The 12,012-nt window shown below is 35.1% G+C and overlaps 1 protein-coding gene across 1 annotated transcript in view; it reads left to right on the top strand.

Annotated features, from left to right (window-relative positions):
• Positions 1-12,012, top strand: part of LOC123536224 (low-density lipoprotein receptor-related protein 4-like) — a 97,390-nt gene that overhangs the window by 56,654 nt on the left and 28,724 nt on the right. The window contains exons 8-15 of the mRNA XM_045319202.2: positions 2,699-2,815; positions 5,094-5,210; positions 5,934-6,185; positions 6,577-6,816; positions 7,645-7,801; positions 8,325-8,542; positions 8,904-9,080; positions 9,764-9,889. Coding sequence (XP_045175137.2) covers positions 2,699-2,815; positions 5,094-5,210; positions 5,934-6,185; positions 6,577-6,816; positions 7,645-7,801; positions 8,325-8,542; positions 8,904-9,080; positions 9,764-9,889 — 1,404 coding nt within the window. The remainder of the gene's footprint in view (positions 1-2,698; positions 2,816-5,093; positions 5,211-5,933; positions 6,186-6,576; positions 6,817-7,644; positions 7,802-8,324; positions 8,543-8,903; positions 9,081-9,763; positions 9,890-12,012) is intronic.

Genomic DNA, 12,012 nt, shown 5'->3' with positions numbered 1-12,012 from the left:
TTTGTTCAGTTGGATGATAGCACAGAACTGATAAATATTTTGTTCGAATGGCTTTACTTCGTAAACATTTTCAGTTTGTTTTATGTTTTATAAGCAGTATATAAATTTATTTTTCAACTGACAATAATGTACAAATAAAGCTGAGCTACATCATTTCTCATTGACTTTAAAACACTTTGCTTTATTCAAGAAATATTCATAATTTGCTTAAGTCTGCGCATAAAATCCAGGCCTCGTGTTCACAAACATTTCTTGTCTCTGCCGAGTTTGATAATGAATAATGATAATAAATTGACCTTGAGCAGTCTGTGTATTACAATAGACACCTGACAGGATTCTCCATTTGCCCAAATGTATAATGTACATGTATATATCAAGTATTTTTTCTCAACCCCTTGTGATCTTGAGCAATTAAGAGTTTTATTGTATGTGAGCAGTTCACTCTGTGCAAAAATTTTGGATCATTAATCTTTTGCAGTGGGTAAAAGTCATTAATGAAAGATGTGACAAATGGCTCTTTACTGATCTGTGTGAACCTATTGTCATTTTTTACCTAAATATTTCTTATATACATGACTACAATATTTTTCTGAAGTTGTATTCAGTATTCTGTAAAATCATTAATATTTGCGGGGGACTAATTTTAGTGGAATTCGTTGTTGCGTCATTGTATGAAAAATAATACCAAGGAACGCATAAAATTCCTATTTTCTTTAAAGTCTACAAGTATCGAAATCTCTGAGTTTATATCCCCACAAAATTGCTGCTTTCGAAGTTTGATCAAAAACCATGAAATTTCTTACCCACAAAAATGAATTATTTTATAGTATTGTACTCCCTAATATATATATCTTGCCTTAAAATAGGGAGCTTGAGCCAGTCTCAGCTAGGGTATTGATACATTTCCCCTTTAAGTTGAATCATCCATTAAATTGAAATAAACTTAATTTATGATCAACAGAGAGTTGATGTGCAGTCATATTTGTCATTAAAATGAGTGATATATTTTGTATACTTAAAATTTATTTGTTATAATTTTGTATAAATGTGGTCGTATATCATAGTTTGTTGATGATTATCAGATAGATGGGAGAATTTGATATAAAATTACTCTAAAATTTGTTATACTTGAAAGATTTTTATATTAAAACCCTTTGAGATAATATCTTAATACAGATATTACTGTGCTGAACGTTTTCTTTGTTGTCATATTAGATGAAAAGTATAGTCAATAAATTTCTAAGGCTGAAAATTTTAACATTTATTAAGCTTATATTTGGGCTTGTTATGTTATAGAATATACTGAAAGATAGAGCATGGGGATTTCCCTCTTTGATAGTGGTCTATAGCCCTGCCTACTTTTTCTATAGCAAATAAAGTTCAAAATGGGAGGACCCCAAGACCCCCACTGTTCTTTGTAACATCCACCTTTTACAATAATTAACCTTTAGCCTGCTGGCAGCAAGTGATTCTGCCTTTGCGACCAGTGCAGACCAAGATTAGACTGCACATTCATGCAAGCTGATCATGGTCTTCACTGTTCACCATTCCGTCAGTATCTTTTTTGGTACGCACCCCTTTTAACAGTGAATGGTACTGTCCAAATTGAAAGATGGACAAGTTCATTATATAGAAATTTAGCGGAGTAAGGTTTTATGAAACCCCAGAGTAATTCATCTGACCTCTACTTGTCCAGACCATATATACTATAGCCTAAACACATGTCAATAGCCTCAATGTAACTCTTTGTGAAGGGATCTTGCTCAGACTGATTGAATTTAATTGTCTTAACTTGATTTGGTGAAGGTCATGGTCACATTTAAAGGGCAAACTTGTTTGGCCCAGTTTTTTTATGCCCCCAAAGGGAGGCATATTAGTTTTCAACTGTCCGTCCGTTTGTTTGTTTGTCATGTTAACTTTTTGCATGAAGGCACTTTAGTCGCAAACCACTGCACCCAGGACCTTTAAACTTCACATGCTGATAGTTCTTATTGAGTACACGACCCCTTCTGACTTTGGATCACCAGGTCAAAGGTCAAGGTCACAGGGGCCAATGTTAACTTTTTGCATGAAGGCACTTTACTTGCGAACCACTGCACCCAGGACCTTCAAACTTCACATGCTGATAGTTCTTATTGAGTACACGACCCTTATTGACTTTGGGTCACCAGGTCAAAGGTCAATGTCAAAGGGGCCAATGTTAACTTTTTGCATGAAGGCACTTTACTTGTGAACCACTGCACCCAGGACCTTCAAACTTCACATGCTGATAGTTCTTATTGAGTACACGACCCCTATTGACTTTGGGGTCACCAGGTCAAAGGTCAAGGCACTGCGGGGGCATTTGTCACCATTAGTGACAGCTCTTGTTAACTAGACTATAATTTTATCATCCTTGCACTTGGCTCAAATACCTATCATGACATATTAAATGTAAATATAAATTTTCTACCAGACGGACCATTTGATGCCAACACCACGCTTTTTCGGGCATTACTATTTATGTACATGTACATATTACTATTTGTGTACATATACACATAGCTCCAACGTATGGTAATACTTTATGGTTTTTATTGGAGCGCAGTCCAGGTGCATAGCTGACAAGTTTAAATGTAAAGTTGTATACTGTATCTATAGATGAATGCCTGCAATATAATGGACAACTTGACTGCAGTGATTATGTTTTCTTTTTCAGCCCAGACTGGTTGTACGGCTGACCAGTTTAGATGTAAAATAGGATACTGTATAGATAAACGCCTGCAATGTAATGGACAACTTGACTGCAGTGATAATTCAGATGAGTTGAACTGTGGTATGTTATGCCTTACAGATATTTATGCCCTACTTTTGAAGAAGAGGGGGAATATTGTTTTGCTTATTATCTGCCTGTCTGTCTGTGTGTCTTTTGGCCCAGTGGTTTGTAGACCATTTGTTTTCTGATCAATTACTCAAGAATGTGTGGTCTCACCTTAGTCACACTTCATAGGATGATAGCCTATGGTCAGTAGTTGACCCTATTTTTTTTAGGATGGTTTGTCAAAGGTCAAGGGCATAGTGACCTTGGGACTGAAAACAGTTTCAGCTCAATAACTACACTTTAGCCTACTATTATTAAACTAAGGATTATTGCAAGTGGTCAGTAGATAACCCTGTAGGTTTGAGGGATTGGTACATCAAAGGTCAAGGCCACTGCAACCTCTAGACTGAAAATGGTTTCTGCTCAATAACCAAAGAAGGGCTTGGCTGTCAATCTTCATAGGATGGTTGCCTGTAGTCTGTAGTTAACCCCTGTCTGTTTTTCGAGGTCATTTGGTCAAAGGTCAAGGTCACAGTATACAAAATTATATACACACGCGTCAAACAGGCAAACATGAGACGGTATATGCAAACAGCTTGTTACCTTCAGCCATGTATACTCTGTAGATATTACATCAAATACCACATTATTTTGCGACATACATTGTAATTTGGTATTGCTAGACAAAAGAGTGAAAATCAATTGTCCAGCTCTGATTTTCATGCAGATGTAGCCAGGTACTTGGGGAGAACAGGTTGATACTGGTACAACAACCAGAAACACTGGTTAGATTAAGTATACACGGTTGCATAACTGGAATACTGAAAACTGAAAAACAACCCTAATTCAAAAACAAACAATTTTCACCCTGTGTGATGAATGTTGAGAAAGAATGTCACCATTCTTATAAGAGCAACTAGAGAAGGTACCCAACTGGCTTGAAGAAGGTAAATCAATCTACCTAAATGTTCACCTGTGCTTGAAATCATGTCCGGAGGGCCACATGAAGTCCTTCCATGCCATTAAAAGCTAGAAATGGCTCAGATATGATTTGAAATCTTTTATTGTGATGTAAGTCTAACTTGAAAGAATGATCATTTAAAGACTTAGTAATACATGACTTAAACTACTTTTTGTCTGCAAGAAAGTGATATCAGTTACTACGTGCAAGATTTGCATATTCTTTTCCTATAAATTTTTAGCTCATCTGATTTTTTGAAAAAAAAATGATGAGTTATTGTCATCACTTGAGCGGTTGTCGGCGTCGGCGTTGCCTGGTTAAGTTTTATGTTTAGGTCAGCTTTTCTCCTAAACTATCAAAGCTATTGCTTTGAAACTTGGAATACTTGTTCACCATCATAAGCTGACCCTGTATAGCAAGAAACATAACTCCATCTTGCTTTTTGCAAGATTTATGGCCCCTTTTGTACTTAGAAAATATCAGATTTCTTGGTTAAGTTTTATGTTTAGGTCAACTTTTCTCCTAAACTATCAAAGCTATTGCTTTGAAACTTGGAATACTTGTTCACCATCATAAGCAGACCCTGTACAGCAAGAAACATAACTCCATCTTGCTTTTTGCAAGATTTATTGCCCCTTTTGGACTTAGTAAATCAGTTTTCTTGGTTAAGTTTTATGTTTAGGTCAGCTTTTATCCTAAACTATCAAAGCTATTGCTTTAAAACTTGCAACACTTGTTCACCATCATAAGTTGACCCTGTACAGCAAGAAACATAACTCCGTCCTGCTTTTTGCAAGATTTATGGCCCCTTTTGGACTTAGAAAATATCAGATTTCTTGGTTAAGTTTTATGTTTAGGTCAACTTTTTCTCTTAAACTATCAAAGCTATTGCTTTGAAACTTGCAACACTTGTTCACCATCATAAGCTGACCCTGTACAGCAAGCAACATAACTCCATCCAGCTTTTTTCAATAATTATTGCCCCTTTTGGACTTAGAAAATCATTTTCTTGGTTGAGTATTATGTTTAAGTCAACTTTTCTCATAAACTATCAAAGCTATTGCTTTAAAACTTGCAACAGTTTTTCACCATCATAAGTGGACACTGTACATCAAGAAACATAACTCTATCCTGCTTTTTGCAAGAATGATGGCCCTTTTTAGACTTAGAAAATCATGGGTAGGACAATATTTCTATTACACAAAAAAAATCAGATGAGCGTCAGCACCCGCAAGGCGGTGCTCTTGTTTTATCTTAACTTGATTAGACAACAAGTTACACTTGAGAATTTTTATATCATCAATACAGTTAAAATTTGTGTCTACATTTTAGGGACAGCATCATGTGGACTGGGTCAGTTTCATTGTACTAATGGGGAATGTATCGGTAGCCAGAAAGTGTGTGACACAGTCAGAAATTGTGCAGATGGATCAGATGAAAGAAATTGTCGTAAGTGCCTTCAGATATGATTCTTATCCATTTGGTAGAATTGAATTATCCACATGGCAGAATATAGCTATCCACATGGTAGAGTATAATCCACATGGTAGTTTTAAGCATTTTTGTACGTATGGTTGTGTTGAGTTTATTGGAGGGAATATACATACAGGTGAATTTTATGAATGGCAGTGGTGGGCCTTGGGTCTAGGAGAGCTTATAACCATGTATGGCTTTTTAGTTCTGTTTCATGAGTTGTTTATTACTAAAATCAATAACGAGCACTTGATTGTTTAAATAAATAAATCATGTCAAATACATATATTAACAACTTTTCAATGCAACAAGGTGTAAAATGATGTCAGAAGTGATTTCACACATCCGGTTGTAGTGCCTGCTGCCGGTTATCGGCCTGTGTTTTACAGTTTTCTGTTTTTCTGTTCAATTTCGTTACTAATTATTGTAGGGAATATAATAACTATAGAAAATTCATGACAGCTTTTAGCCTGGCAGACACAATTAGATCAATATTCTGAAGTAATTGTGGGTAAATATGTTGTTTTGTAGAGGAATTTAGAAATATAAAAATGAACTTCTGCAATGAGAGAAATGAATAGAAGAGAATTATTATTGAACACTAGACAGTTTTAACATGATATGTGAGTGAGTTGAATCTTAGAAGAATTTTCATATTTCCAGTAAGTCTCAAAAATGTTCCTTTGTATTTGTATTTAGACTGGGCAGCGAAATGTGACAACAACAATGGAGGTTGTGGGCATCTGTGTCAGCAGACTACACTTGGTGCCAAATGTTCTTGTCGCCGCGGCTACATGTTGCTTCCCAATGGTCGTGACTGTGCTGATATTGACGAATGTGGGTTAGATAACGTGTGTAGTCAACTGTGTGTTAACACACCAGGGTCATTCAAGTGTGACTGTACACATGGATACATCCTCAAACCAGATGGCAGGGGCTGTAAGGCACAAGGTAAACTTTTATGCATGTAGTTTTGTAAGTAAACTGTAGGAATGTTGAGATACACTAACATTCTAATGGATTGCAATGTTATGTTCCCAAAATCCAAAATTTTCAAAGCAATTCTTTTTTAGTTCAAAGGTTGCTATCTGCACTGAGGGAAATGAATACTCGTGAAGGTGCTTCTATTGTTATATATTGTCCAATATTTTTCAGAAGTCTGCGAATATTCTATCACAAGCAACCAATCTACAAACTCTAGCATCTGATTGGCTGTTTCTGAGCTCAATTTAAAAATTGACCAATGGCAAGGCTGCATTATTAGACTGGTTTCCAAATTTTGAGTTATAACCTTGAAACACAACCTGGATTTCAGTATTATGTGTTTCTAATTTTATTTCAGTGAACACTGGGGAGAAAGCCTACCTGATATTTGCAAATCGTGTCGATATCCGGCGTGTGATGCCAGACATGTCGGAATATGACAGTATCCTACAAGGACTGGAGAATGCAATCGCACTTGACTTTCACCATGAGAAAGGTTATGTATACTGGTCAGATGTGACACTGGATAAAATCAAGAGGGCCTACCTTAATGGGACAGGCATCAAGGAGGTGGTGGCCTATGGGCTTGAGAGTCCAGGTAAGATTTGTTATGATAGTATGGTGCAAGAATGGCCTCCTTGATTGATTGTCAGAAGTTGGAAAGTTGCCATGTGACCTGATACTATGTCGTCATGAAGGTTTTTGCTCAGAATTTTGTCTGTTGGAAAAGAAAATAGCTGACTATTTGAGGAAATACTGTGAGATGATTAATATTTATGGGGTTCTAATTTTCTAGGGTTTCGATGTTGGGTTAATCCATGAAAAAAAAATCCCAGTTAACATATATAGAAATTACATTGATTTTATCTTCAGAAATAGAAATCCTTAAATTCATATCTCAAGGAAGTAGCTGTTTGTCCAAACCCATGAAATTTTGTGCCCATGACATTAAATGATTTCAGAGTATCCTATTCATGAGGTTACTCTTCATTAGGTGTAAAAGCTGTAAATTCAGAGCTTAATAGACAGTTTTAAACCCTGTGTTAATGAATCAGATTTAAATAAAACTTTTGGCAAATTGAAATAACAGTAAATTACTGTCACATCTCAAAGCAATAAAGGTATGAGTCAATATTTAAGCTAGTGCAATCAGTTTGTTCATAATGTGATCAAATTCTGAGTATTTCAGAGGTAAAATATTTTATTTCCAGATTGCACAGTGTTTTAAATCAGGTTTTGGTATCAAAATATTTCAGCCCCAGTTTACATTTTGGAAAAGGTGACATTTTTACAGTGAACAGCTGAAATTTTCAGAGAAGCAATTTAGAGAACCTAGAAATGGTTTTAAAAAATTCAAGATTAAAAAATTGTGATTTTTTTTTTTACATTTTATAGTACCAGACTGAGTAATATATTCTGTTTAAAGGTGGAGTAGCTGTTGACTGGATCCATAACATTCTGTTCTGGACTGACTCTGGTACATCTCGTATTGAGGTTTCAAATCTTGATGGAGATCACCGTAAAGTTTTACTGTGGGAAAATCTGGAAAAACCTCGTGCCATAGCTGTGCACCCTGGAGAAGGGTAGGTTCAGAGATGTTATTTATGAATGTTCTTACTTGGAGAAAAGATTTTGTTCTTTGCATTGGTTGTTGTTGACAAGACATGGTATATGTGCTCCCAAGGAAATTCTTTTATGCTAGAGCACAGTATACTCAAAAGTCATGTAAAGACTTTGTCATGTCAGCTACCATTTATGTAATGACCTGACTAAGCCAGTGATATTCTTTCAAATGATGTAAAATAAAATTTATATCAGACATTTATTTATATGATCCTTAGTATATCAAGTCAGCATACTAGTATGAAAAGAAATACAGTACATTTGAGGTATATTGAGGTAAATAATTGATATGAATTAAAGTTCAAGGAAAATATGTTTTGTGAGTTTTTCTATGAAAAATAAGTTAACTAAGTGACTTCGCTATTAACAAGAGGAAATTTCAAGATTCTGTATTGTCAGTATTCTATTTATCGGCACTAAATTCTCATAAGGATTTTTCATTGTTGACATTTTGAGACTATAAATGCGTTCAATATTTTTCAGATATATATTCTGGACAGACTGGGGAAGTACACCAAAGATAGAGCGAAGCAGTATGGATGGTCTAGATAGAGTGGTTATTGCTAACACCTCGTTGTTCTGGCCCAACGGTTTGACTTTAGATTACGCTGCTGAGAAATTGTACTGGGCCGATGCTAAACACCATGTAATAGAGTGTTCAAACTATGATGGCTCACATCGCAGGACAGTCATTAACCAAGGTGACCACTCATTTACATTTATTTAGTTTCTCAACACTGATCAATTCCAGGCAGAACACATAAAACTTAAATTACTTACTTACTTTTACAAAAACTGCTGTCAGATTTGTGTTTTCAAATGCTAAAAAGATTTTAAAGTTTGGAAAAATACTTTACAGTCAAATATAATTTGTCGTATAAAGTTTAGGACAATATTTGGTAATACTGTATTTTGGATGCTTTATTTTTAATTTGTATTAATTACAAGACTTTATAACAGTTGCACTTAAAAACATGTTTATTGGTTAGATTAAGTTAAGAGAAATACCAGTTTTGAAATTCCAGCTTAACTTGCATAAAATCAAATGATATATATTTATAGGGTTACCCCACCCATTTGCACTGACACTGTTTGAGGATGAGTTATACTGGACTGACTGGCATACAAAGTCAATAAACAAGGCAAACAAGTTTACAGGCAATGATGTAGAGATGGTCAGAAATAGATTACACTTTCCCATGGATATACATATCTTCCACAGAGAGAGACAACCAGAAGGTTTGTGTTCTTGCTTTCTTTACCCATGGTCAGGGCCCATTTTTCTCATGTCGTTTTAGGGGTCAGACTTCAGCCCATATCCCCAATCCAGGATATATACTTCATTAAATCTTAGCTTTGTTTGGAATTACACACTTTCATAGTCAAAATGAAATTTATAATTTTGTGCTTTAACTGGAAAAAAAATATGCTAGCCAAGGACTATATTTAGTAGAAAAATTAAAGATACCGGTATTAAAAAAATATCAATCTGGTTTTATTATGTTCATCTATTGCCCTTTACATTGTTACAGAAAAACAATACCCTTTTTCTTATAATGATACAAAATTTGCTAGTAGGAGGGCACATGTCCAATTCCCTCAGTATGAATGGAGGATTTTCAATAATGGTTTAAAAATTTCAGGTGTTTGATAAATGTTATTTATGTTTGATATTATTGAAAGGTAGTTATTTGAAAGGGCATACTGTAAGTAAAATTGGTTTTTAACCTACTAGGCTTTCTCCCTGTAAATAATTATAAATCTGTTTAATTTTCATTGCAAATTTAATAAAAAATGTAATTCTGCCTTTTTATTTTAGAATATGTTAAAAACTGTTAACTATGGACAGATCATTGAAAAAATGATTATTAAAGTAAAATTACCATGTTTATAAATCATGGTCCTTGTTGTTTATGTTTCAGCTGAAAATCGTTGCCCTGGTAACCAGAAGGGATGTAGCCATTTATGTTTGCCAAGTACTGTGGGATATAAATGTGCTTGTCCTACAGGACTTGATCTGAAAGAAGATAGGAAAACATGTGTTAGAAGTAAGTTTGTAATTTTGATAGTTAATTATTTCATTAATTCAAAAAAATCTTTCACAGTGTCACTCTAAACAACCCCCACTTACAACTAGAGATAGAAAAATATAAAAAAAATCTTCCTGAAAATGCATTCATACCAAATGACTGTAATTGCTCTCAGTCTGACGGCAGGTAGTTGCTAAAAGCAAAACAACAACAAGGCTGAACTATTTGGGATTAAGGGGATGATTTGAAGAAGATGTTATTGAAGTTATTCTATCATCAAAAAAACATATTTGAACAGGAAATGAAATGATTTGAAACTGCCACCTTAGTATCCTAGTGGTAAAGGGCCTACTTTGAGATACTAAAGGTCCTTGGCTCACTAACTTGTCGCGTCATACTAAAAACATGAAAAATGATACCATTAGCTCCCATGCTTGGCTCTTAGCTAGATTCTCTTCTACTTTCTAATACCCTCATGGAGATGGCTATCTTCAGGAACGAGGTATGGGTAATTAAAGTAAGTTTTAAAACCTGTTTCATTATCAACCTAAAATAAATTAATAGTGTAAACTAAACAAGATGTTGGGATTAATTGTGTGAAGTAAGATTTAAATGTATGAATTTATTTTATTACTCAAAATAAAAACCAATTATCTCATACAACACTCTTTATTCATCAAGAATATGCATTGATACTTACAACGATAGTTAAACATACGCATGATACATTTTGTAATAATTTAATTAAATTCAGTAAAAGTATATTGACAATATTGGGAGTTGATCGGCCGGTCATGACTCAACAAGGGTCTCACCGTGTAGAGTCGTTAAAAGCACAGCAAAATCCGTCGACCGAGAGGAGAACAGACGCACCAACCCAAGGCTTGCAAAAACAACGCAACTGCGCAATCCATCGAACTTCGAATTGTGAATCCAACCCAGCCCGGGTGTCACCGGGATGCGGTCAAATGCACAACCCTAGCCAATGTAAAGCGAGGCAATATAACACAATGGACCACAAGGCAAAGCAATGCAAGACACTTTGTACTTTGTAACAGGTATCACTCAAACAACGCAAAGTAACGCAAGACACTTTGTACTTTGTAACAGGTGTCACTCAAAGGCAAAGCAACACAAGACACTTTGCACTTTATAACAGGTATCACTCAAATGCAAACACACAACAATTTCAATTGAACGTCGAGCTACCATTCCACCCATTTCGGGTTTCACCGAGAATGAGCGAAACCGCAACACGAGTCAATGAAAGGCAAGGCAAGGCAAGGCAAAGTGACACCACTGAGAGCAACGCAACATACGCAACACACGCAACACTAGGAATCGCCAAGTACTAGGGCAAAACCTTTTACTATCCAGTTAACACAAACTGGTAAACATATGATACCCCAAAGTACGCAACTTGAATGCAAACATACAGACACCGTATCCGCTCACCTCACGGCCGACAGAATTTTACCGCCAACATATTATGAGCGACAATATCCATCAAGCCAGTATTATAAATAAACACCTTTTACTTATAGTATTATGACAAGATGAATAAAAACTAATATTAAGGTCTATCAAATGTCACAGTTAAAAAGCCAGTGTCCTACATAATAATTGTTACCACAAATAATAGCAGAATTTTCTTAGAGATATCCAACTGTGATCACAAAGTTTTTAAGTTCACATAAAATAATATTTACGACAGTCAATACTTCCTATAATTATTTTCCTGTCCTTGAATTTCATGTCAATACGACACATTTAACTTAAAAAGTGAAACTTATTCTAATGATTTTATTACTTCACTATTGTCTTCTTGTACATTTAGTTTATATATTTTAATATTAGAAATACGTATATTAATATCAATCAACTATCCCGTGCCTTTTTAGAGAAGTATAAAATCTTTCAAATTATAGTGGAGAGTTTTATACAAATATAGTCACGCCCATGCTAAACCGTTTTCTTAAATAACAAAATTTATATACACTGCATCAAAATGTCTCAGTTTTTTCTTCATAACACGGTATGAACATCTCACATTTGGAAGTCCTTGGTCACGTAACAAGATGACATCTAGCCCCGTCATACATTTTGATGGCTGGATGTGTTATCTCCTGCAGTGTTATTGC

This window comes from Mercenaria mercenaria, chromosome 17 (genome assembly GCF_021730395.1).
Source record: "Mercenaria mercenaria strain notata chromosome 17, MADL_Memer_1, whole genome shotgun sequence".
NCBI classification, from domain to species: Eukaryota; Metazoa; Mollusca; class Bivalvia; order Venerida; family Veneridae; genus Mercenaria; species Mercenaria mercenaria.
Note: the sequence above shows the minus strand (reverse complement) of the source record. Positions and strands in the feature narration are given on the sequence as shown.